A 26,547-nucleotide genomic window follows, 5' to 3' on the forward strand; every position below is an offset into this window, starting at 1 on the left:
TTATGCCAAGCGGCTGGGGAAAGTGATGTTGTCAGGAAAGGCCACAGCCGACCCGTTCCCAAAGGTAGAGATCGGCGAGGCCGACCGGGGAAAACTAGCCACCCCACATGACGATCCACTGGTAATCGAGTTGAAGGTCGTCAATCTGAGGGTTAGGCGTATCCTGGTTGATACAGGGAGTTCGTCAGATATAATTAGCCTTGAGTGTTTAAACCGACTGCAGCATGATTCCTCAAAAATAGAGAAAATTTACTATCCCATTATAGGCTTCGGAGGTAGTGTCATCCACCTAGTCGGCATCATTTCTCTTCCTCTGCGGATGGGAAATAAGAAAGAATCTCGTCAAATGGACGTCCGTTTCCTCATAGTGAAAGACCTGACTGCCTATAATATTATTTTGGGGCGTCCTACTTTGAACGGGGCAAAGACTGTTATTGTTACTCACTTGATGCTGCTAAAGTTTGCCTGTGATGATGGGAGCGTCAGCACCATACATGGTGATCAGCAGCAAGCTAGAGACTGCTATTTAACCACCTTGAGTCCAGAGGCATGGGGGTCAGGTGAAGAGAAAGATGTGTTAGGTAACAAACGAAAGTGCGGCGGCACACAATCCAAATCCCTGAAAGAAATACTAGCTATATCAGCGGCGCACATGGAAGAACGACGACCAGAGCCTGTTGGGGCTCATTACAATGTGGTGTTGAATACAGACAAGACAGACAGAGTAGTTCCCATTGGAATTCCTCCTGACGACCCGCTGGCGGCAAAGTTGGTCCACCTATTGAGAGAATTTGAAGATATCTTTGCTTTTACTGTTGAAGAAATGCCCGGCATTGACCCTGCTGTGGCCGTCCATAAGCTAAATGTGGACCCAAACTTCAAACCGGTCCGTCAGAAGAAAAGGAACCATGGAGAAGATATAAATCAGGCGACAGCAGCAGAAGTAAAGAAGTTGATGGATGCAGGGTTTGTTCGACCTAGCCAATATCCGGACTGGGTTGCTAATGTGGTCCTCGTCCGAAAACCAAACGGCACCTGGAGGATGTGTGTTGACTACACCAACCTCAACTAGGCATGTCCCAAAGACAGCTTCCCATTGCCAAAGATCGACCGGCTTGTCGACTCCATGGCGGGGCATGCCATGATGAGCTTCATGGATGCATACTCGGGGTTTCATCAAATTCCCCTGTGGCCTGTCGACCAGGAAAAAAACGTCATTTGTTACAGAACAAGGTATGTATTGCTACAAAGTAATGCCGTTTGGGTTAAAGAACGCGCCAGCTACCTTTTAGCGTCTCATTAACACTGTGTTCAGCAAACAGCTTGGCAGGAACATTGAAACTTATATTGACGATATGATATTAAAAAGTAAGCAGCGGGCGGCACATATAGCAGATTTAAGGGAAACATTTGAGACTAACCGAGCTTACAACATGAGGCTGAATCCTAAGAAGTGTGTGTTTGGGGTAACATCGAGCTAATTCTTAGGTTTCTTGATTGACGAAAGAGGAATTGAAGCCAACCCAGACAAGATCCAGGCAGTAATTGATATGAGCTCACCAAAGACGTTAAAAGAAGTCCAGCGGCTTACAGGTTGTCTGGCCTCCTTGGGAAGATTCCTTTCCAGAGCTGGAGACAAATGCCATTACTTTTTTAGAGCAATCGGAAAGAAGCCTAAGTTTGAATGGTCGGATGAAGCCGAGGCGGCACTGGTAAAATTAAAAGATCATTTGCACACCTTACCTCGTCTTGTTAGCCCTTGGTAGGGAGAGACTTTATACATGTATCTTGCTGTATCTGAACACTCGCTCAGCGCCGTTCTGCTGACAGAAAGGGAAGGAATACAGATGCCAGTGTACTTTGTCAGTCATGTACTTCAAAATGCTGAAATTAGATACCCAACAGTGGAAAAGTTTGGTTTAGCCTTGTTCATGGCCAGCAAAAAGCTTCGTCCTTATTTCCTAGCCCACAAGTTAGTGGTCTACACTGACCAACCACTTAAACTACCTTTCAAGAAGCTGGACGCGTCAGGCCGAATGCTGAAATGGGCTATCGAGCTGAATGCCTTCGATATCACTTATGAACCCAGAAAAGCCTTCAAGGGGCAAGCTTGTGCAGATTTTATTGTTGAAATGACGAGGCCTGTTTTGCCGAGGATACCAAGACTGTGTGGACACTGTATATGGACGGTTCGTCCACGCAGAATGGATGTGGAGCTGGGATAATCTGTCAATCACCAGAAGGGGATACTTTTGGTATGCTATGCGGTTTAACTTTCAGGCGTCCAACAATGAGGCCGAGTATGAGGCCCTGCTCTGTGGCATTAAAATGTGTAAAGCGGCTGGCGCCGAGGAGATTTTAGCCCTATCTGACTCTCAACTGATTGTGAGCCAAGTCAATGGAACCTACAAGGCTAGGGATCCGATGATGATTAAGTATATGCATGCCGTCCACCAAGAGGTGGAGCAACTAAAAATCTTTGAAGTAAGGCAAGTCCCTCGCTCTGAAAACAATCAAGCCGATGCATTATCAAAGTTGGCCAGTTCTGCATCCTGTGATACCCCTCGTCACGTGTTCTGGGAAGTAAAGGAGCATAAAAGCGTTGAACAAGTGGAAGTAGCAACTCTGGACAGGACCTCCACATGGATGGATGATATAATTATCTTCAAAATGAATGGAGTCTTGCCAGAACACTCAAGGCAGGCGGCACAACTTCAGAAAAAATGCACCTGAGTTGAAATATGGAACGGCACACTTTACAAATAGGCCTACTCTCGCCCTATGTTGAGATGTGTGACGCCTGAGAAGGGGCAAGAAATTCTAGAAGACCTTCATCAGGGACTATGTAGCTCACATATTGGGGGAAGATCTTTGGCAGAAAAGGCACTTCGAACTGGCTATTACTGGCCGACCCTCAAGCATGAAGCAATCTCATTGGTCAAAAAGTGTGACAAATGTCAACGCTTTGCTCACCTAATACATCGACTGGCTCGAGTTATGACACCCATCACGAGTCCAATTCCTTTTGCTAAGTGGGGAATGGATCTCCTAGGCCCGTATACTGCCGCTCCTGGAGGGAGGCGTTATGTCATTGTTGTTGTAGATTACTTCACCAAGTGGGTGGAGGCAGAAGCACTCAAGAATATAAGAACCAGTGATGTAAGAGCGTTTATTTGGAAAAATATCATGACTCGTTTCGGAATTCCACAGGCTATCGTCTTTGATAATGGGCCTCAGTTTGAGACGCCTAAGCTGAAAGAATGGTTAACAGACCATGGCATACACAGCTGTTTTGCCTCTGTAGGACGTCCCCAAACCAATGGCCAGGTTGAGGCGTTCAACAAAATAATATCTGAAGGGATTAAAAAGAAGCTTGACGAAGCCAAGGGTCTATAGGCTAATGAGTTGCCAAATGTCTTATGGTCGATCCGCACCACGGCTAAGAACTCCACCGGAGAAACCCCCTTCTTACTAGCTTATGAGGCCGAGGCCATCCTACTCATAGAGATGTGTGAACCTACCTTGAGGGTCATGCTATACAACGAGAATTCTAATTGGGAAATGATGAAGGTGGCCTTGGATTTCTTGCCTGAGGTTAGAGGAACTAAGACAACAGCTGTACAAGATAAGAATGGCGAGGGAATACAACAAGAAAGTCTCTAACAAAGTACTCAAAGTAGGAGATTTTGTCCTACGAAAAATGGAATCCACAGGCAGAGCCAATGAGCAGGGTAAGTTGACGCCTACCTGTAGACACCTACTTTTGTCCCCATTCCCGAAAGGGAAGGTTCGATGATGAAAACGTAAATCTCCACTTGACAACGCATCTCCTATAAAATAACGAATCTCAATTCCCCTTTTCATTTCACCCAAAACCTGCTATTTATGGGAACCTGCTAAAAATAGTAACTGCCGTAATGGGTAGTTGTTAAAAGTGGCAAGTCATAAAAGATAGAAACCTGTCAGAATTAGGTGTTGCACTCTAACATAAATCCTAAATGAGATAGAAATTGCGAGAGAATCCTATTCCTAATACGATTCGAAAATAAGAGTTACGTATTAATTAAAATCCTAACGAGCCTAGAGTTCGTAACGGGCCCAGACGCATCCCGTCACAAGGTTAATACGCACTAAAAGACTCAATTAAATCTCAAATACTCCGGATTCTAGGAATCCGAATCTGACTAAGAAAACAGCCCAGACCCTATTTTCAACGCCTGGTTCTGGCCGCCAAAATCTTCGGCGCCCAGGCCTGGGCGCTGAAAATACCTGGTATGTGTTTTTTCCTAATTCCTCGTGGATTAGAGTTCTGCAATTCTATCTTTCCACGAACTCTTTTCTAGAAATAGGGCCTTAAGTTCGACGTGAAAAGGACAACAACACATAATTATTATTCTGAGTATTGACTCTAAACCCCTAAGCCTAAGCCTCACGCTGCAAAACTGATCACGCGTTCTGTCGCAATCGATCCATAAATCGAACAGAACGTATCCTGTCCATAATTTGAGATTCGTTAAATAAAAGGAGAAATAGCAAAGTCAAAGTGGTTAGTTTTCTGAGAACCGTGACGCACCTCTCAAGGGTGCGTCGTAATGTGTCCCTTTTCCATGGTTTAATTGCTTTCCTCGCCCTTTTATGAACTGTTAAACTAACTAAAATCTGATTGTTCGATCACGCTTAATAAATATGATATTTTTGGGAAATTGGATTATCATGCTAGGTCCCTTAAAACAATCTAAATCAGATAATCGCGCTCGATCTAGTACTATATGTTGCATATTGTTAAAATAGACTTAGATTAGTTTAATAGTTAACGCATGTCCCTTCAATTATTTATGCTGAGCTAGTAAGGATATCCTGCCTCTGGAGTTATCGAAGAGCGAGTACTCCTCTCGGTAGTTACAGTCCCCCGAACCCTCAATCTCTACCCTGCGGGTGTAGGTTGAGCGATCCCCACCACCAGGGATCACAAGGGAACCTACGGCCGTCGTGGTCAAACATAATTGCACTCCCTTTATGTCACGATAACCGGGTTTTGTCAGTTTTTCTCATTGTCGTTAAAAACTGAATGGCGACTCCTATATTACTAGTCAATTGGGTGTAAACTCACAGGAAATCCAATCACACTTGATTTGACAAAAAGAAGCGTCACACACACGAGGGACGAGGTCACGCATTAGCCTCGTGCTTTTTCGACCCCCTCACAGTGGCGACTCCACGGGGATAGTGAAGGAAATACTCGTGCTTGTAGGTAATCAAAATAGCCGAAGGGTGAAACGATCCTACCCCGCGTTTATTTCCCCATCAAGTTGGGACGACCTGAAAATCAGCATATTAATGTGAACTGGCAGAACCGCATAACGAATCTTGGCTCCCTTGGTGTTTCATCTCTGGAGTTGGGACTAAGGATACCCATCGCCAACCGGGGGGTGCATACGCTTCGAATGTTGTCCACTCGGCACTTTCGCTAGTAGTACACCCGTACCAAACCCAATCGCTCGCCCATTAGGTCCCTCTCGCCTGCATGCCCCCTTGGCTTGCACTTGCGGGTTGGCCTCTTGAGTGAAATTCGTCTGTTGAAAACACTACCTCGACCTGGGCATGTGTTGGATCTATGATAGAAGCGGTACCAAGCCAGGCGCAAACAACTACCCATAGAAGCCTATTATAAACTACATGACATTTTATTATTGCCTCATGATGGAATGTTAGTTATGTGTAGCGAAATATATGATTGTGTGTGACAAACTATCCTAGAAAAACCAACGACCTTAAAATTTCCCAAACATTCATAAACCAATTTGCCAAAGATTTATACCGAAATACGTGTTCCGTAAACCCGAACGATCGCCACAAAAATAAGCGACGCTCGGGATGGCCTGTAACGAATCTCACAAACGCTGCACAACGCGTAAAGGACGTTATTAGGAAAGCACGCAAAATCGAAGTCGCATAAAAGTAGACGCAAACAGAAAACGAGAACCAGCCAGGGACGCATTTTCAACGCCCCTGGCTGGGCGCCAGAATTTCTCACGCCCTGAGCTGGGCGCTGAAGTTGCTGCTTGGCCTTCTGGTCAGGCGCAGCAGCCTCGGTGCCCGCGTAAAAGGAAAATACGTAGCACAAAAAAGAACGTTCGTAAAAAAAAATGCTACGAGGGCGTAAGAAAAGCACTCGATTCTAAAAGTGACTCATAAAAAAGAATAACTCTTTGCGTCGTTGTTAGGCCTCCTACGACGACAATGCTCGGCACCAAAACCGAACATGCTAATAATTATGAATGTCACACGGGCAAGTGTTTCGAAAATCCAAAGAATGACCAAAAGAAAGAACTAAAAAGTGTACCAACAAAAGAAAGAGTGTAAAACCAATAGAGAGAGTCGAAGTCTAGACTAAGTAATACTTGAAACTTTGGGACCTAAACTTTAGCTTATCTTATGCATAGGACCAGTCCGGCCACTTGGTGCCGATCAGGAAATCAACGGTTAGTGCGCCTCGAAGATACATCACCAACACCAGGTTTAGTGACTCCAAGCTCCGTCCGTCATCCCTCATTTCAAGGATCTCCGCTTCCCCAACCTCTATTCGCACCCTCAAACATGTCCATCGAAGAATTACTAGAGCAGATGGCTCAAATGACCCGACTCATGGGCCAACTGAAAATGGAAAACGAAGCCTTAGCGGCTGCACAAGCCAAAAATGACCTCGATAACGAGAAGAGGATTGAAAAAATGGTCCTACAGCAAACCATGGGGAGCAAGTACTTCTCCCTCGATCCTGAACCTTTTCTGGCAAACTACCAGAAAAGTTTAGTTCATCTTACTTACCAAAGTTTAAAGCCACGGACAATCCCCGTGATCAACTATTGAGCTTTGTGAATGCCATGAACTTGAAAGGCGTGGACAAGTCCATGTATCTACCTGCCTTTCCTTTGTCCTTGGAACCTGTGCCGCTCAAATGGTACTATCACCAGGACCCTAAGCTCTTCCCCACTTGGGAAGACTTTGTCAATGTCTTCATCAAGCAATACTCGTCAAACATGGATTTTCAAGTCACCATGCGCGAGCTGGAAGTTCTCTTCCAAAAGAAAAATGAGGGTTTCACAACCTACTTTGCTAGATGGAGGGATCAGGCGGCCCAACTAATCAATAGGCCTCCCGAAACAGAATTGGTCCAAAAATTGATGGACAACCTGGACCCGGCCTACAGACAACACCTTAGGTACCTGGGACTTGACACTTTCAAAATAGTTTATGATGTGGGAATAAAGATCGAGGATGATCTCGCAAAAATAATACAAAGTAAACCCGCATACAAAAGCAACACCTACAACAGGGGCAACAGGTCCCAAGCCCAAGGAGTCCATGCCGTAGAGGAGACTCTTGCCCGAAGAAGCCCTGGAAGATGGGTCCGAGACCGAAAGTTCGCCCCACTCGGGTCAACTTTGGTACAAGCCTTCGAAAGACTAACCAATCAAGGAAAGTTGAGACCTATAGGCCCCACCCGTGACCCCCCTGTCAAGGGCAAATATTGGGTCAAAGGTAATTACTGCAAATTCCATCAAGGAAATGGGCATGACACTGAAAACAGCGGGAATCTAAAACATACGATCCAGGACATGATAGAGGATGAAGTGATACCTCTCCCTAACGTTGGCAAACCCAACAACAACAAGAGCCCACTCGGCTCTTGTCACATCTCTCTCGACCAACCAGAGAACTTCGACCCCACGGTGTATATTACACCTCAAGGTGTACCACTCGCTGTGGTCCCTATGGATCGAATCGAGAGGGAAGTGTGCGGTGTGTGGGATGATGATGCTGAAGATATTTACCTCTCTCAAGTGTCGGGCCAGGACCTCTTTACTGAAACTTGGCCCGGGTATGCTCTCATTGACACCACCCCTCAGGAACCCGAGGTCGACAACCTCACCCGATCCGGAAGGATATACCAACCGGATATTCGCCCACCTCCTATGGACGATATCCCAGTTAGGCAAACTCCTGAGAATGGACGGCAAACCACCGTCACAGAGGTCATTGAAAATCCTCTCTTGAAACAACTAAAAAGAACCAACGCCGAAATTACCATCTGGGATCTCATGTGTACTTCAAAGGAACATCGCGAAAAGATTATTCGCTCACTCCACCTCATCTCAGTACCTACAGATATCACACCTGACTTACTGGTTAGCCATGTCACGAGAGATGCCGGAGAAAAGGCCATAGTTTTCACTGACAAAGACTTTCCCAAAGAGGGGGGTGCTCACAACAAAGCCCTTTATCTAGTGGTTGGATGCAAAGGACAAAACATCCCCCTAGCGCTCGTAGATTACGGTTCGGCGGTCAATGTTTGCCCATTGCGAACCGCACATTGCTTGGGGCTAGGAAATGATGACTTCCAAACCTCCACGCAAGGGGTACGAGCTTATGATAACTCCCGAAGGCCTGTGTTGGCAAAAATCAACCTAACCATACACACCTGGCCTGTGGCACGCACCACGGAGTTTCAAATAATTGACATCAAGCCCACTTTCAACCTCCTCTTGGGGAGACCTTGGCTCCATGACTTAGGAGGTGTGGCTTCTACCTTGCACCAAATGGTTAAACTTAACCATAACTAGGTAATACTAGAAATATGTGCCCCTCCTCTCGACGTCAGCTGTAGTATGGTTGGAACGGCCGAAACTGCAAACGAACTTTACGGGTTTCGAATGGAAGAAACAATCCAGTTCGTCGAAGATTATGATCCAGCATTCCTAGACCCGCATGCATCCCGAGTCATCCCTAGAATGCTGTTAGCTCAAGGTTATTTTCCTGGAACCCAATTGGACATAAGGAAGAAGGAATGCACATTCCATCCTTTACCCAACAAATCTACTCCCTTTGGCTTAGGCTATGAACCAACGGAGGAAGATATTGTTGACCGCCTGTCTAGGCTACGCCTTAACAAGGCCAAACAAACCACCCTCCTTCACCCATATCAAAGAACCCTTAACGGGATGTTCGTTCGGGAAGGAGAAGGACACCCATGCTGTGATTTCCCTGGACCCTTCGTTCAGGATGGCTTGCTAAAACCAGGATTTGAAATCTTCCATGACTGCCACACCTTGGATGAGGCACCCCACCTCACCAAGACTAAAACAACTAAAATATTGGACGACCAGGCTCTATGGACATTGTTTAACGAATCGAGGCCTATGGAGGACGAGACTGTGACGACTACCCTAGCTTTACAAGATGAAGGTTTTGACCCAACCCGGTTAATCGCTCCTGCATCAACACTAGAAGAGATCGAGAACGGATGGGTGAAGACATATCAGTGGGTCAATGCAAAAGGAATAAAAATCAAGATGAGTACCGGTGAAGGACCAAAGTTTTACGAGACTAAACCCAAGGCTTGAGCCACATAGGGCACCGTAGTAAAAGCGCCTAGTAGTTCTTTAGATTGGTAGAAAAATAATAAAGACTTTAGATGGTCCTAAGATCCCTTAGAATATAGGTCAAGTTTGTTTCAGTGTGTTTTCCTTACTTTCCAAATTAATAAAGGCGTAATATTTCTCCTAAGATTTTATTCTAACACTAAGTAAACACCAAATGTACTTGCAAAATACAAAAATAAAGAGGCGGCCCACTCTAGGCCCAACAAACGAGGCCCATTCGGTCTTGAAATAGTGCCATGGGAACCAGTTCCCGAAACCCACAAAATAAACCGCACCATCCCATTCATATCCCCAAAACCTAAAAAGTCAACCAGTGTCATCATAAGAGTCAATCCATGCAACCCAAAGAAATCAAAGGAAATCAAAATCCAAAACAATGCAAATGTTACCAAAAAACAGATTCAGAAAACATAATTCCATCATACCCTTCACTAACAACACGCACTTCAACCCACCTCAAAATCCTACACAAAGATCTTCATATCTTCCACACCCCAACTCCATTCTCAAAGCCGTTTCGTGTCACGGATAGAAAAAATTAATCTGGACAAAAATGCATCTCACGCTAACAGCCAAAAAGTCTCCGAAATAGCCTCAAAATTGATTTTAAATACGAGCAAAAAAATCAAAGCACTAAAACAAAAAAAAAAGAGGAAAAAAAAAGAGAAATGCAAGAACACGTGAAGCAAAGCGTCAAAAACGACCGCCCAAGTCATTTTCAGCGCCCAGGGCCGGGCGCCGAAATCTTTGACGCCCCAGCCTGGGCGTTGAAACTCTCTGCCTGCCTAAATTTTTTAGAAGTGCTCGTCATTTTATCCGTACATAACGGAAAAATAACGAACACTTGGGGGGTACATCACGTATCCAAATGGGCTCACCAAAAAATATAGCCATACAAAAAGTAGTCGAATTTCATTTTTTACGCGACTTACGGCAAACAAAAAAAAAACGGCAGACAAAAATAATGATAAAACTTCACTCATTTGACCGGTTAAGTAATATGCTACCACCTCAGGGCATATCTATTAAAACCTGGCATCCTAGAACTTATTCTAGCTAGAACTACGCGCGACCTGATTCTGACAAGATACGTAGGCAATCCTTACCAAGGATTCGGTCCAATCAATCGAAAAAAACAAACATACATAAATTGTGCAAAAAGTGTTAGACATATAAAAATATAAAAAAAGGAGGAGAAACAAAAAATAAAAATGAAAAAATAAAATACGCCTTTATAGAAAAATAATAAGAAGGAAAACAAAGTGCTAAGAAATGAAAAAACAAACACAACTGAAATCAATAAAGGGCACCTACACCCTAGCAAGAACTACACTACTCTAGCTCTTCCAGATCATCAAATAAAGTCTTGTAGAAGGCAATGTTCGCAGGATCCACCCCCACAGTCTTCTGTGCTGCCCCAATATCAATCTCCATAAGAACCGGCTCCTGGACACTAACTTCCAAAGATGCCAAGGCTTCAGAAACATTCTCAGTTATAGCCCGCTCAGCCTTAAGGGCACAGACAATGGTGGGAGAAGGATTATTATCATCAACTAGACTAGTCGCCGTTTCTACAAGCGGTTGAGCCTTCCTAACCCATACATTGTTCCGGCGACGATCTCCGCGAGGGCTTGCATTTCTTTTAACAACAGCAGGCCCCTTCATGTTAGGCATCTTTTTAGGCCTGAAACTAGAACGGGGAGGAACTTCCTTTCGCTTTCGATCCAGACGAGCTTTCACAGTCTTAATACCATGAGTACGAGGTTTGGCAGAATCAGGACCCTCATACTTAACACGAATACGAGGTATCAAAAGCTCAGCCGGCTCCCCATTTCGAGCCTCGGTCCTCACAGCTTTATCATTGGAGCTCATCCACAACTTGTAGTTTTCAGAAAGACCCACAAAGCCATTTGTAGCTACGGCCCAACGCGGGAGACCATCATAATACTTAGCCCACGCTAGAACACGTGCTTGTGAAAAGGCCGCTACCTTAGGTGGTACCGTATCAGAAAAGGGGATAGTCTGCCTTAAACCGTATTGACGCATGACTCGGTAAGGGAAATTATAAATGGGCCGAGATAGCCCCAACAAAGAAACATAAACCGATACATCAGAACCCCCCGTCATAGTATTCAAACCCCACCATGGTACCACCCACTTAAAAGAACAAATGCCATAAGTAAAAAAGGAGGCCCATTCGGCCTCGTCCTGGCCTTGGTGCAAGTATTTTCGGCTACCCAAGGCTATAGGGCGATAATGTTTAGGATCGGCAGGGGCTTCCAAGAGTCTAAGCCGTTCCACGAGCCAAATCTGCAAAAAACGGGTACGATTAAAAAATAATAATAAAAAGAAAACGGTTCCTGAGGCGCAGTTTCAACGCCCAGGACCAGGCGCCGAAAATTCCAACGCCCAGCCCTGGGCGCTGAAACTCAGCCCCAAGGCAGGGCGAATAAAAAATGTGCATGCAAAAAAAATGTGTACGTGCGCAAAAAAAAAATTCGATTACCTGCGGTAATAGGGGGCTTCCCTTAAATAGATTTGGCATCCTTCTTCAGCTCATCCGCACTCAGCAAAGTCTCGGCAACAACCAACGGCATAATAGAATAGCAACTTTCCATCTGGCTAATCAAGAGGATCAACCTTATCTCACCGAACTCACCATTTTTATTCGACAGCAAATAATAATTCAACAAGCAAAATACAAGGGCTCGAATATTCAATTTCTGTTCGGTCATATTCTTACTAGGCCTAAAGTGGTGTTTTACAAGTTTTGCCAAATTAACCTCATCACCTACAACAACTTCAGCAAGCATGTTAGCATCTAGTCCTAGGAAATCCCCTATGGTTATTTTACTCTCTTCAATAGTGCCAGGAGTGGCAGGGGTAGCATTGGTAGGATAACCAAGGATCGCAGCAAATTCATCTGGCAAAGGACATATTTCGTTGCCCCGAAAGACAAAAACATGATGATCGGAATCCCAAAGGCTAAGGGCTGTGCGCAGAAAATTATAGTCAATGTGAATTTGTTGTAAGCCTAAAAGTGCCTCTAAGGGGTGATCATGGGAGATTTCAATGCCATCATGGCTATTGAAGATAGGGTTGGCTCTCCTGTTAAATGGGGGGAAATACAACCAATGAGATCTTGCATGTCTTCTTGCAACCTTGCTGAAGTTAAAACCATGGGGAGACATTTCACTTGGACCAATAAGCAGGATGGTGCAGCTAGAGTTTTCACTAGGATTGATAGGGTCCTAGCCAACTCATAGTGGGAAGATATTTTCACTACTGCTGAAGCTACTTATTTGCCAGAAGAGGAGTTTGATCACTGTCCTATGATCATGAGCTGTTATAGAGTGGCACACCAGAAAAAACCTTTCAGATTCTATAACATGTGGGTCACTTCTAAGCATTTCATTCCCACAATACAGGCAAACTGGAGCAAGCCAGTCCATGGCTGTCACATGTTTAGGGTTGTTCAGAGGCTAAAGTGGATTAAAGCTGACTTGAAACTGCTCAACAAGAATGGTTTCAGTTCAGTTGAGGCTGATAACATCAAAACACACAATGATCTTGTTCTTGCTCAGAATGCTTTGCATGATGCCCCTATGGACAGTGTTTTAGCCTCAGTGGAGAAAGCTGCAAATGAGGACTATAGAACTGCTCATCACAACTATCTTTCTTTCCTTCAGCAAACAGCCAAGCTGCAATGGCTCCAGTTGGGGGATGATAACACTGGCCTTTTTCACATGATTATTAAGCATAGAAGAAGAAAAAATAAGATTAACTTTATCCATGATCAGGAGGGTAATTGGATCCAGACTAGTGATGGGGTGCAGCAAGCCTTCACTCAGTTCTACAGTTCCCTTTTTGGTGAATCTATGACCAACAGAACAACAGTTAAAGCAGCAGTGATAGACCAAGGTCCTAGACTCACTGCAGAGCATCTAGCCATCCTTTCTTCTGAAGGAAATAATGCCCTTGGTCCAAGTATGCATTCAATGATAAGTCTAATATATGCGGTTCAGTATTAATTAACAAGTTAATAATTCAGTGAGATCAAGTGAGCTGAATGCCTAGCTAGAGGCCGCTTCAGTTCAAGTGGAATTAATGATATTAATCCACAGCTTACTCTTGACTGAAACCGTAGGGTCACACAAATAGTACGTAAACGGATCAAGTATTTAATGGCATTAAATACTCCATCTATGGATATTCGGAATCGACGGACCTTGGTTTCAGTGGGAGCTGAGATCGTCACAGGCAAGAAATGAATACTCCGGAAACGATGATATTGCCGGAAACGGAAATATGGATCGTATCGGAAATATAAATATTATCCAAGTCGTAGATGTTGCCGGAAACGGAAACATGGTACGTATCGGGAAATATTATCGGAAATGGAAATATTGCCGGAATCGGAAATATTGCCGGAAACGGAAATATTGTCAGAATCGGAAATATTATCGGAATCGGAAAATAATTCCGGAAACGGAAATATTAAATATTTGTTCGAAACGGAAATTAATTCCGGAATCGAAAATATTAAATATTGTTCGCATCGGAAATATATTCCGGAATCGGGAATTTAATCGAAAGCGTATCGTACGAATAAACATCGGACGAGGCCTGCCGGACGAGGGCCCAGCACGAAGCCAGGCCATCGCCCAGCAAGCCAAGCGCGCCACACGAACAGCCAAGGCCACGCCAGGCCCAGCGCAAGGCCAGGCCCAGCAGGCCGTGGCAGCGCGCACAGCGCGCGCAGCGCTCGCAGCTGCGAGCAGTGGGCTGCGAGCATTGCTGCAGCTCGCGTGGGCTTGTAGCTCGCGTGGGCCGTGCGGCCGTGTGGGCTGTGCGCGGGCATGGCCTGCACGCTTGCGAGTCATGCTCGCGTAAGTGTTTGTGTTCGCATACGAAACCTAAAATGTGCAGGGTTCGGTTAATGATTAAATTCCTAATTCTATTTGATAAATTAATTAAATAAGAGTTTTATTATAATTCTAATTTAATTAATTCGTATCCTAATAGGATTCCAATTCTCTTTCCATACCCCTATATATATGTGGCATGGGTTCACAATTTATAACGAGTTATTCCAGTATTCAAAGTGAGTTTTTGAGAGAAAAATTCAGTCACACATCTTGCTCAAAAGTGCCGAAAATTTATAGTACCTTAGGGGCGATTCTAGTTGGTCAATCTTAAGGCGGATCCGGACGTGCTGTGGACTATCTACGGAGGGACGACACTTGGAGTCCTAAAGACTTGTTCTTGTTCGGTTCGGGCGCAGCTAAGGAAGGCACGCAACAAAGAGTATGCATCTAAATTATGCTATATGATTATGTGTAAATAATATGTATTCCTGGCTTAATGGTTGTTTCCGCATGATTTATGAATTGTCATATGTATCATAACCTAACAGTGGTATCACGAGCCTCTTATTATTTTCATAATCTAAATTGCATGAACATGGTTAAATATTACAAATTTGCAAGAATTAAAAGGGGTGATTAATTTTCGTAATTGTTAATTAATTGCAAATTGCGTTTATTTAATTATACGTACGCAGATTTTCGGCAATTTCTTCGTTACTCATCCAAATCGAGTGATTTTTGTGTCATTTCCGCATGTAAAAGGCATTCTAAAATTTTGACAAAATTAGTATTTTTCTGCCGAACCCAGAATTCTCAAATTCGAAGCGTAACTATGACTTTTCGAAGGTTTTAGTTTTTCGAATGCAAAATTTCGTAGATTTAAGATGTTAAATTAAATATTTGCGATTCTTGTTGATAAATCTTGAATTTTTGATTGACCTACTGTATATGTTTAACAAGTTTGAATGCCTAGCCTTGTTAATTATGAAATCTAATTTGTAATTATGATTAATTAGTTGAAAATTAGAATAATTTAGAATTAATTTGATTTTCATAATTAATTATAATTTAATTAGAAACCTATGATTAAAAACCACCATAAAAATTGTAAATTTATGATAAATTTTAAATTTTTATGACCTAGGCTTGAATCCATTACAATCGGAAATCAATTGAATAATAAATTTTCGATTTTTCGCCCTAAAATTATGAAATTAATATTAATTTGTCATTAATTTTAAATATAAATTTTAAATTTTTATGCGATTCGTTCATATAACTTGCACGCACAAAGCAATGGACGCTTCGTGTAACCCTTACGGGGTGTTGTATAGTGCGGGCATGCAACGACGAGCAAGGGAGCTCGTCGCCCGTGCGGCACGAATGCAATGAGCAAGGGCATGGTGCACGAGCACAAGGCAGCAGCCCTGCCTTGTGTCGTGGGCCACGAGCTATGGACGAATGGGCATGGGCGAAGGCAAGGCACGACAGTCGCGTGTGGGCAGCAAGCGAGCTGCGCCAAAACGCGCACTGCCTCGCGCGCAGCGAGCGCAAGCTCGTGTACCACGAGCGCTGCGCCCAGCGTCGATCGCGCGCAGCGAGCAATTGCTCGCGCACAGCGAGCGATGGCTCACGTGCATCGAGCGCTGGAGCGCGCGCAGCAAGCGCTGGCGAGCGCGCACAGCGAGCGATGGCTCGCGTGCAGCGAGCACCACTTGTGCGATGGCTTGCGATGGGAAGATGCAGCAACTATGCGACGAGCGCATGGGCTGCGCGCACATGGCCAGCGATGGCTGTGTGCGTGTGGCCCATGGGCGTGCGATGTGTAGGGTGTTTGCGTTGCGATTAGATCGTTTTGAATGTTTAATTTTAAATTTTCAGTTTACGTAATTTTAATTAATTTTAAAATTAATAATTTAAATTATTTTCTTGGATTTTAATTTTGAATATTGTAATTATAATAAATTTTATTTATTCTAATTATTTTACTAAAATTAAAATCATGAATTAATTTAAATACGACTGAAATCAAATTAAAATTTTTGGATTCAATTATAAATTTATATGGGCTTTAAATTTTAATTAAATTTGTATGTTTCCGGTTAGACTTGAAATACATTTTTATGTTTAAAATTAGTAAAGCATATGAATTTATTGGTTTAAGTGGGAGCGCTTTTTAGTCATAAACTCTTGATTAGGTCTACGAATCCTTAAGGTTAAAACAACTTGATTAGAATTAATAAGGACTGAATAATTGGTAGATTATTGGTGCCCTTAATTAATTGCTGCAAATGTTTACGTGATGCATAATGTGTCTTACTAACCAGCTATGTGGGCCATTCATGATAATGAATGGGTGAATGGTATATATTGTATATGTACTGTTTTGCAGGTTATGAAGTGACTAGTATGGCCCAAATAGGATAGAAAATATGGTCTGCGTACCATTAATTTGAATGTAATTGGTCTAAAGTACCAAAGTTGTTTTTCAATTCAAATATGGTCTGCGTACCATCAAATAGTTGTAATTAGTTTTAATTATAGCTTATCCTATTTGAAGAAAATGGTGCCTCCCACGGAGATTTTCAAGACGGACTTTGAAGTTAAAGCTTCAAGATGAGGTCGGGCCATACTAGATCACAATTATCTTATGCATGCTTTAAGTTATTTATTGCTTTAAATATGTCTTAATTTTGCATAAGATTGTGGCTTGATTATGTTGCATGATTAAGGATTTTAGTTCACTTAAAATCTAACCAACATAGTAAGAGCCTTAAGTTCCAAACTTAAAAATTGAGTTAAAAGGTGCCATGCCAAAATATACACTTGCTTGGATATCCTTTACATCAATCTAGTAATAGTTTTCGCTCAGCGAGGTGTTACTTATTGGTCCTAAAGGGGCAAGGTACACAAATAATTGTGAGTACATGTTAGTTTTGGTGAAACTCAACGATATAAGTAAGGAGTCCTTTTATGTCGTGGCAAAATCGATAGGTTTTCCTAATAAGTTCTTAGACGTACCTATCAACCAAGAATAGTTTATAGACTATTAGGAAAAGGCTTTTGCTTACCTAAGATGTTTTAGGATTAAGTCGACAAACTGTGCTTAGTTCTTCAATGATTTTAGGATCTTGGAATCATTTTATTCACACCTGCCGGAACACATAACTTGAATAAAATGCTTAATAAACATTGAATTATGCATGTATGCTAGAGTTTAAGTTTATTAAGAGAAACTGTGAATGGTTATTTATTTGTTTATTCTTTTCAATTGTAGTTTTTAATATGGCAAACAACAATTCATTCAACATTCGATCAATTCTCGAAAAGGAGAAGTTGAACGGGAAAAACTTCCTTGACTGGGAAAGGAACTTGCAAATAGTTCTTATGCAGGAAGAAAAGGAGTATGTCCTAGATGAGGCGATGCCCGAAGCCGCAGGCGACGGGGTCACTCAGGCAGCCCTCAATCATTGGATTGATGCCAACAAGGATGTGAAATGTCTAATGCTCGCCACCATGAGTGCGGATCTGCAGAAAACGTTCATCAACTCAGATGCTTTCACAATCATCAGTGAGTTGAAGAACATGTTCCAAGATCTGGCTCGAGTCGAAAGATTCGAGACTCATAGGCAAATTCTTGAGACCAAGCTTAAGAAAGGCGAGCCCGTAAGTCCACATGTTCTCAAAATGATTGGACTCATTGAGAATATGAGTCGGCTGGATCAGCAATTTTCTCAGGAAATGGCTATAGACACCATCCTCCATTCTCTTCATAGCGGGTATGATCAGTTCAAACTGAACTACAGTATGAATAGTCTGGACAAAACGCTCACTGAGCTTCACGGTATGCTGAAGACCGCTGAAAAGACGCTCAAAAGTGATAAGAAGGATGTGCTTATGGTGCGTGGGGGCAAGTTCAAGAAATCTGGAAAGAAGAGGAATGCTAAGAAAGGTGGCAACAAGGCCAGCCTAACTAAGCAAACTGGCGCCAAATCTGTAAAGAGGAAGGTCAGTCAACCCACTTCTGAATCCGAATGCTTCTACTGCAAGAAGAAGGGGCATTGGAAGAGAGATTGCTTGAAGCTAAAGGAAGATCAGAAGAACGGAAAAGTCGTTCCATCTTCAGGTATTTTCGTTACAGACTGTATACTTGCTAATTCAACTTCTTGGGTATTAGATACAGGTTGTGGCTCACACTTATGTTCCAATCCACAGGGACTAAGAAGAAGTAGAAAGTTAAGCAAGGGTGAAGTCGACCTACGAGTGGGAAATGGAGCACGGATTGCTGCATTAGCTGTAGGAACTTACGTTTTGTCGTTGCCCTCTGGGCTAGTTTTGGAACTGGAAGAATGTTTCCATGTTCCAAGTCTTACTAAAAACATCATTTCAGTTTCTTGCCTAGATGCTAAGGGATTTTCCTTTTTAATAAAAGACAATAGTTGTTTGTTTTATTTTAAAGAGATGTTTTATGGATCTGCTAGATTAGTCAATGGACTTTATTTATTAGATCACGACAAACAAGTATATAACATAAATACCAAAAAGGCCAAAGAGAATGATTCAGATCTCACCTATCTGTGGCATTGTCGATTAGGCCATATAAACTTGAAACGCTTAGAAAGACTTCAAAAGGAAGGAATTCTAGAACCATTTGACTTAGAGGATTATGGTAAATGCGAATCATGTTTACTTGGAAAAATGACAAAGCAACCTTTCTCTAAAGTTGGAGAAAGAGCAAATGAACTATTGGGTTTAATCCATACAGATGTATGTGGACCAATGAGTACAAATGCTAGAGGTGGTTTCAGCTACTTTATCACTTTCACTGATGACTTCAGTAGATATGGTTATGTCTACCTAATGAAGCATAAGTCTGAATCCTTTGACAAATTCAAGGAATTTCAGAGTGAAGTAGAGAATCAATAAGGCAAGAAGATTAAGGCACTGCGATCTGATAGAGGCGGTGAATATCTGAGCTATGAATTTGATGACCATCTGAAAGAATGTGGAATTCTATCAGAATTGACTCCTCCTGGAACACCACAATAGAACGGTGTGTCGGAACGGAGGAACAGAACCTTGCTGAACATGGTCAGGTCAATGATGGGTCAGGCCAATCTTCCATTAGAATTTTGGGGACACGCACTAAATACAGCTGCACTCACTATAAATAGAGCTCCGTCTAAAGCTGTCGAAAAGACTCCATATGAACTATGGTTTGGAAAGCCTCCAAATGTGTCTTTTCTTAAGATTTGGGGATGTGAAGTATACGTCAAACGATTAATTTCAGACAAACTTCATCCAAAATCTGACAAATGTATCCTTGTGGGCTATCCAAAGGAAACAAAGGGGTATTACTTCTACAATACATCTGAGAACAAGGTGTTTGTTGCTCGAGATGGTGTCTTTTTGGAGAAAGATCACAATTCCAAAATGACAAGTGGGAGAAAAGTAGACCTCGAAGAAATTCGAGTCGAACAACAAACTCTAGAGAATGCTCAAGATGACATTCAGGATGAAACTCAGAGATCTTTAGAAGAATCTGGTGAGAATCATGGTCAATCTAGAAATGTTACCCCGCGTAGATCGCAAAGATATAGATCTCAACCGGAAAGGTACTTAGGTATTTTGACGAACGAGAGCTATGACGTTCTATTACTTGAAAGTGATGAACCTGCGACTTACAAACAAGCTATGATGAGCCCTAGCTCCAAGCAATGGCAAGAAGCCATGCAATCTGAATTAGACTCCATGTCTGAAAACCAAGTATGGGATTTGGTCGATTTGCCAGATGGCTACCAAGCCATTGGAAGCAAATGGGTTTTCAAACTGAAAAAGGACAAGGATGGGAAACTTGAAGTTTTCAAAGCTAGATTGGTTGCAAAAGGTTACAGGCAAGTCCACGGTGTGGATTACGATGAAACCTTTTCACCAGTTGCAATGCTAAAATCTATTCGGATAATGTTAGCAATCGCTGCATATTACGATTACGAAATATGGCAGATGGATGTCAAAACTGCTTTCTTAAACGACGTTTTAACAGAAACTGTGTTTATGACACAACCTGAAGGTTTTGAGGATCCAAAGAATGCTAAAAAGGTATGCAAGCTAAAGAAGTCAATCTACGGATTGAAGCAGGCATCCAGGAGCTGGAATATACGTTTTGATGAAGCAGTCAGTGACTTTGGTTTCATCAAGAACACGGACGAATCTTGTGTATACAAGAAGGTCAGTGGGAGCAAAATTGCTTTCCTAGTATTATATGTCGACGACATATTACTTATCGGAAATGACATTCCTATGTTGAACTCTGTCAAGATTTGGCTTGGGAAATGTTTTTCGATGAAAGATCTAGGAGAAGCACAGTACATATTGGGCATCAAGATTTACAGAGATAGATCTAAACAGATGATTGGACTTAGTCAAAGCACTTATATCAATAAGGTGCTTGATAGGTTCAAGATGGCGGACTCAAAGCGAGGCTACCTACCCATGTCTCATGGAATGACTCTAAGCAAGACTCAGTGCCCAAAAACACTTGATGAGCGTAGACGAATGAATGGGATTCCATATGCATCATTGATTGGTTCAATAATGTATGCTATGATATGTACACGCCCGGATGTTGCGTACGCACTCAGTGCTACGAGCAGATACCAGTTAGACCCAGGAGAGGCGCATTGGACTGCTGCCAAGAACATTCTGAAATACCTGAAAAGGCACAAAGATGACTTTCTGGTCTATGGTGGAGATGATGAATTAATTGTTAAAGGCTATACGGACGCAAGTTTCCAAACCGACAAAGATGATTTCAGATCACAGTCTGGGTTTGTCTTCTGCCTCAACGGAGGAGCAGTAAGCTGGAAAAGTGCTAAGCAAAGCACCATTGCGGATTCTACAACTGAAGCGGAGTACATTGCTGCACATGAAGCAGCAAAGGAAGCTATATGGCTAAGGAAGTTCATAGGTGAACTCGGTGTAGTCCCCTCCATTAAAGGACCAATAGCCCTGTATTGTGATAATAACGGAGCTATTGCACAGGCAAAGGAGCCTAGACACCACCAGAGAGTCAAGCATGTACTTCGTAGATTTCACCTTCTACGAGAGTTCGTTGAAAGAAAAGAAGTCGAGATAAGCAAAATTGGTACTGATGACAACATATCAGATCCATTAACTAAACCTCTGCCGCAGGCGAAGCACAACTCGCACACTGCAGCTATGGGAATCAAGCATATTGGAGAATGGCTTTGATGTCTCTGTTTAATCTTTTAAAGTTTTAGAGTTTAAATCTTTGTAAAACATTATTGGTTAATCATTCACAATAAATGAAAAGAATTCATTTTTCCATTTAATGTGTGGTTTATTAAATGATGAGTCCCTTCAATTTGACAATATATTCAAGATAGACTGTCAGGACCAGTCCTGTGACTAAGAAATGTCTATCAAGTGAACTTGAATGTCAAAGGTTGAAAATGGTCCCTAGTCGGAGTTTTCTATAAAATTGGACGCATAGAAAACGTTAGACGATTAGAATGCAAGATGACTAGTAGTTCTGTTTCTTGAACTATGTGGACATGGCAATGTCATAATCATTTGCATAGATACTTACTTTGTGAAGACTAGTATCGGACAAGACCTATGAAAATTTACTGTAAGAGATGAAAATCTGTCATAAGTAAATTTCATTAAAATTATTAGACACTAAATCCTCAATACCTGAGAGATTTGAGATTACTTGTTTGAGAACTGGTTGCTTTGACGTTGACCAACCGTCGCACCGTAAAAGGAGGCTATAAAGGCAACGCTCAGGTAATCACCTATCAAACGAAGTCTAGTCTCAAGATCACAAGACTGGGATTGCCCTCCCATAAATCGGGATAAGATGCTTAAAAGTTGTACAAGGCCACTCGGAGAGCTAGAAACTGTGAAATGCATGGCCTGCTCGGATGAATCATAGGCTATGATTATCTGTTTATTTGATCAGTTGAACTCTGAAACCGAGGAACACCTCTGGACATAATAAGGATGACAACTCTTACCTTATGTTCAAGAGCAAGCATCGAGCGACAAAGGAATTAGGAAATGCACACTTGTCCCTAAGGACAAGTGGGAGACTGAAGGAAATAATGCCCTTGGTCCAAGTATGCATTCAATGATAACTCTAATATATGCGGTTCAGTATTAATTAACAAGTTAATAATTCAGTGAGATCAAGTGAGCTGAATGCCTAGCTAGAGGCCGCTTCAGTTTAAGTGGAATTAATGATATTAATCCACAGCTTACTCTTGACTGAACCCGTAGGGTCACACAAATAGTACGTAAACGGATCAAGTATTTAATGGCATTAAATACTCCATCTATGGATATTCGGAATCGACGGATCTTGGTTTCAGTGGGAGCTGAGATCGTCACAGGCAAGAAATGAATACTCCAGAAACGATGATATTGCCGGAAACGGAAATATGGATCGTATCGGAAATATAAATATTATCCAAGTCGTAGATGTTGCCGGAAACGGAAACATGGTACGTATCGGGAAATATTATCGGAAATGGAAATATTGCCGGAAACGGAAATATTGTCAGAATCCGAAATATTATCGGAATCGGAAAATAATTCCGGAAACGGAAATATTAAATATTTGTTCGAAACGGAAATTAATTCCGGAATCGAAAATATTAAATATTGTTCGTATCGGAAATATATTCCGGAATCGGGAATTTAATCGAAAGCGTATCGTACGAATAAGCATCGGACGAGGCCTGCCGGACGAGGGCCCAGCACGAAGCCAGGCCATCGCCCAGCAAGCCAAGCGCGCCACACGAACAGCCAAGGCCACACCAGGCCCAGCGCAAGGCCAGGCCCAGCAGGCCGTGGCAGCGCGCACAGCGCGCGCAGCGCGCGCAGCTGCGAGCAGTGGGCTGCGAGCATTGCTGCAGCTCGCGTGGGCTTGGAGCTCGCGTGGGCCGTGCGGCCGTGTGGGCTGTGCGCGGGCATGGCCTGCACGCTTGTGGGTCATGCTCGCGTAAGTGTTTGTGTTCGCATACGAAACCTAAAACGTGCAGAGTTCGGTTAATGATTAAATTCCTAATTCTATTTGATAAATTAATTAAATAAGAGTTTTATTATAATTCTAATTTAATTAATTCGTATCCTAATAGGATTCCAATTCTCTTTCCATACCCCTATAAATATGTGGCCTGGGTTCACAATTTATAACGAGTTATTCAAGTATTCAAAGTGAGTTTTTGAGAGAAAAATTCAGTCACACATCTTGCTCAAAAGTGCCGAAAATTTATAGTACCTTAGGGGCGATTCTAGTTGGTCAATCTTAAGGCGGATCCGGACGTGCTGTGGACTATCTACGGAGGGACGACACTTGGAGTCCTAAAGACTTGTTCTTGTTCGGTTCGGGCGCAGCTAGGGAAGGCACGCAACAAAGAGTATGCATCTAAATTATGCTATATGATTATGTGTAAATAATATGTATTCCTGGCTTAATGGTTGTTTCCGCATGATTTATGAATTGTCATATGTATCATAACCTAACATCTTCTAGTATCTAGGAGAGAGATATTGGGAGAGTTCTTAATGCAATCCCAAATAATAAAGCACATGGGTTGGATGGTTTCAATAGTAAGTTCTTCAAAGCTGCTTGGCCCATCATTAAAGATGACTTGTGTTTAGCCATTTCAGATTTTTTCACTACAGGAAAAATTCTAAAAGAAGTGAATGTCACTTCTATCTCTCTTGTTCCTAAAGTTACAGTCCCAAACTCAGTTGGTGACTACAGACCAATTGCTTACTGCTCAGTAATCTACAAATGTATCTCAAAGTTGATGTGTGACAAGCTTAAACAAGTGTTGCCATATATCATTTCACCCACCCAGGGTGCCTTTGTTGCAGGAAGATCAATCTTGCATAATGTGATGATTTGCCAAGATATTATTAAGTCTTATACTAGAGGCAATGCTAAACCTAGTTGCATGATGAAGCTAGACCTCAAGAAGGCTTATGACACTGTTGAATGGAGTTTTTTAGAGGAAGTTATGAAGGAGTTTGGCTTCCCCCATCACTTTATTCAGCTCGTCATGACTTCCCTAACCACTACTCAGTATTCCCTTCTTATTAATGGGGTTCCTTCTCCCCTAATTCAACCTAGAAGAGGTTTAAGACAGGGGGATCCCCTCTCCCCCCTCTTATTCACTCTTTGTATGGAGTGCTTTTCAAGAATTATGAAGCTGGTTGCTTCTCACCCCACTTTCAAACATCACTCAAGATGTAAAACAGTCAATCTCAATCACCTGTGCTTTGCAGATGACCTCTTAATCTTCTGTCATGGAGATGTTACTTCTTTTCAGCTTATGTTGGAGGGTCTTCCGCTGTTCTCTGCTTCTACTGGTTTACAGGTTAAGCCTAGTAAATCATCTATTTACTGCTGTGGGTTGTCTACTCATGACAAAAATATCATAACTGGTCTTTCTGGTTACAATATTAACAATTTCCCCTTCAGATACCTTGGGGTGCCCATTAGCCCAAAGAAAATCAAGCAGGGTGACTGTAATATGCTAGTAGAAAAGATGGTGGCTAGAATTAAAGTTTGGAGCTCAAGACACCTGTATTTTGCAGGGAGAATGCAGTTGGTAAACTCTGTTCTTATGAGCATCAGTGTGTATTGGTGTCAGTTGTTCCTCCTCCCTACCTCCATCATTAAAAAAATCAATTCCATTTGCAGATCATATTTGTGGTTTGGAGCTTATGATAATGGTAGACCTGGTAGTGTTAATTGGGATAAACTTTGTGATCCTAAGGAACAAGGTGGTCTAGGGTTTAGAAACTTGGCTCTTTGGAATCAAGAAGCTGTAGGAAAGCTGGCATGGGCAGTTGAGAAAAAGCAAGATAATTTATGGGTGAAATGGATTCATGCTTTGTATATAAAAAACAAAAACTGGCAGCTTTTCTCACCATCATTAGCTGCCAGTTGGCCTGTGAAGCACATTTTCAAGGTTAAAAGGTTGTGTACTGAAAAGCTTAATGACCCTGGTTGGCTCACTGACTCTAAATACTCTATCAAGGGTATGCAAATCAAGCTCTGCACCCCTTCTGAAAGAACTCAATGGGCTAGGTATATTTGGAACAGACTGTCTGTTCCTAAGCATAGATTCTCCCTGTGGCTAGCTTTGTTGGATAGGCACAAAACCAAGTTTAGGCTTCATCAATATGGCATCAGCACTGATAATCTATGTGCCATTTGTGGTTCTGCCCCTGAGACCAGTGCTCACCTCTTCTTTAAGTGCTCCTACGGTTTGGATTGTTTGGCTGTAGTTACAGATTGGCTAGGTCTGTCTTGTACTAGGAAGAATTTTCTTCAGATTCTGAACTGGACTAGAAGGTACTGCAAAAGTGCTTTCAAGAGAAAGATGATCTTTGCTGCTGTTGCAGGCTTGGTATATGCAATTTGGAGAGCTAGGAATACTTCAGTTTGGGAGGGAGCAGTGCCAGCTGTTGCCACTGTCATCCAAACTTTGAAGTATAGTGTTAAGCAAAGAGCTATTCAGTTGTGTCAAGATAGAATTAATGAGTTAGATAAGAGCTGGCTGTTTGCTTTATAGTTTTCTCTAGGGCTGTTCAGTCTCAGTGTGTTGAGACTTGCTGTTTTTGGCTGTGTTTCCTTGGCTCTTTGCCTGGTTTCATGGTCTAGGTTGTAACCAGTTTTCAGGTTATAATATATTCTCCCTCTTGCTTGTCAAAAAAAAAAAAAAAGTGCCTTTAAGTGGTATTCTTTCAATAAAGCCTTTTCTGTAGGATTAAGGGCCCGTAGCCAACGCCTAACAGTCCGTTGGAGTGAGAAAGTGGGAATCGACATGACGAAAGCAAGGAGTAATTAAAACACAGCAAAGAAAGAAGGAAATTGAGAGTGATGGAAAATAGGGACGTATCTAGCCTCTATATAGCTGAACGCATCAAGTGACATCCTGATCCCATTCGGAAACGCGTTAAGAAATCCGAAAGTCAAAATTCGCCAGGAAAGGACTTTCAGCGCCCGAAGCTGGGCGCCGAAATAATTAACGCCCAGCCTTGGGCGCCGAAAATGCAGCCCAAGGCCCAGATTTCACAAAACGCAGAACAAGAAAAGGCTTAAAACCGTGTTGCTAGACACGAGGCCCTATGTACATTTAAGATCAAGCCCAAAAGCACCTGTAAGCTCCCAAATAGCAAAAATGAATGGTAAAACTTGG

At 42.5% G+C, this 26,547-nt stretch overlaps 1 protein-coding gene across 1 annotated transcript; it reads left to right on the forward strand.

Annotated features, from left to right (window-relative positions):
• Nucleotides 1-2,781: 2,781 nt before the first annotated feature.
• On the forward strand, nt 2,782-25,920 carry LOC130461703 (uncharacterized). The gene is made up of 3 exons (XM_056829876.1): nt 2,782-3,159; nt 12,707-13,348; nt 23,875-25,920. Exons 1-3 carry the CDS (start codon nt 2,782-2,784, stop codon nt 25,918-25,920), a joined length of 3,066 nt encoding a protein of 1,021 aa, XP_056685854.1.
• The last annotated feature ends 627 nt before the right edge of the window (nt 25,921-26,547 follow it).

The sequence above is a fragment of the Spinacia oleracea genome, chromosome 5, assembly GCF_020520425.1.
Source record: "Spinacia oleracea cultivar Varoflay chromosome 5, BTI_SOV_V1, whole genome shotgun sequence".
NCBI classification, from domain to species: Eukaryota; Viridiplantae; Streptophyta; class Magnoliopsida; order Caryophyllales; family Amaranthaceae; genus Spinacia; species Spinacia oleracea.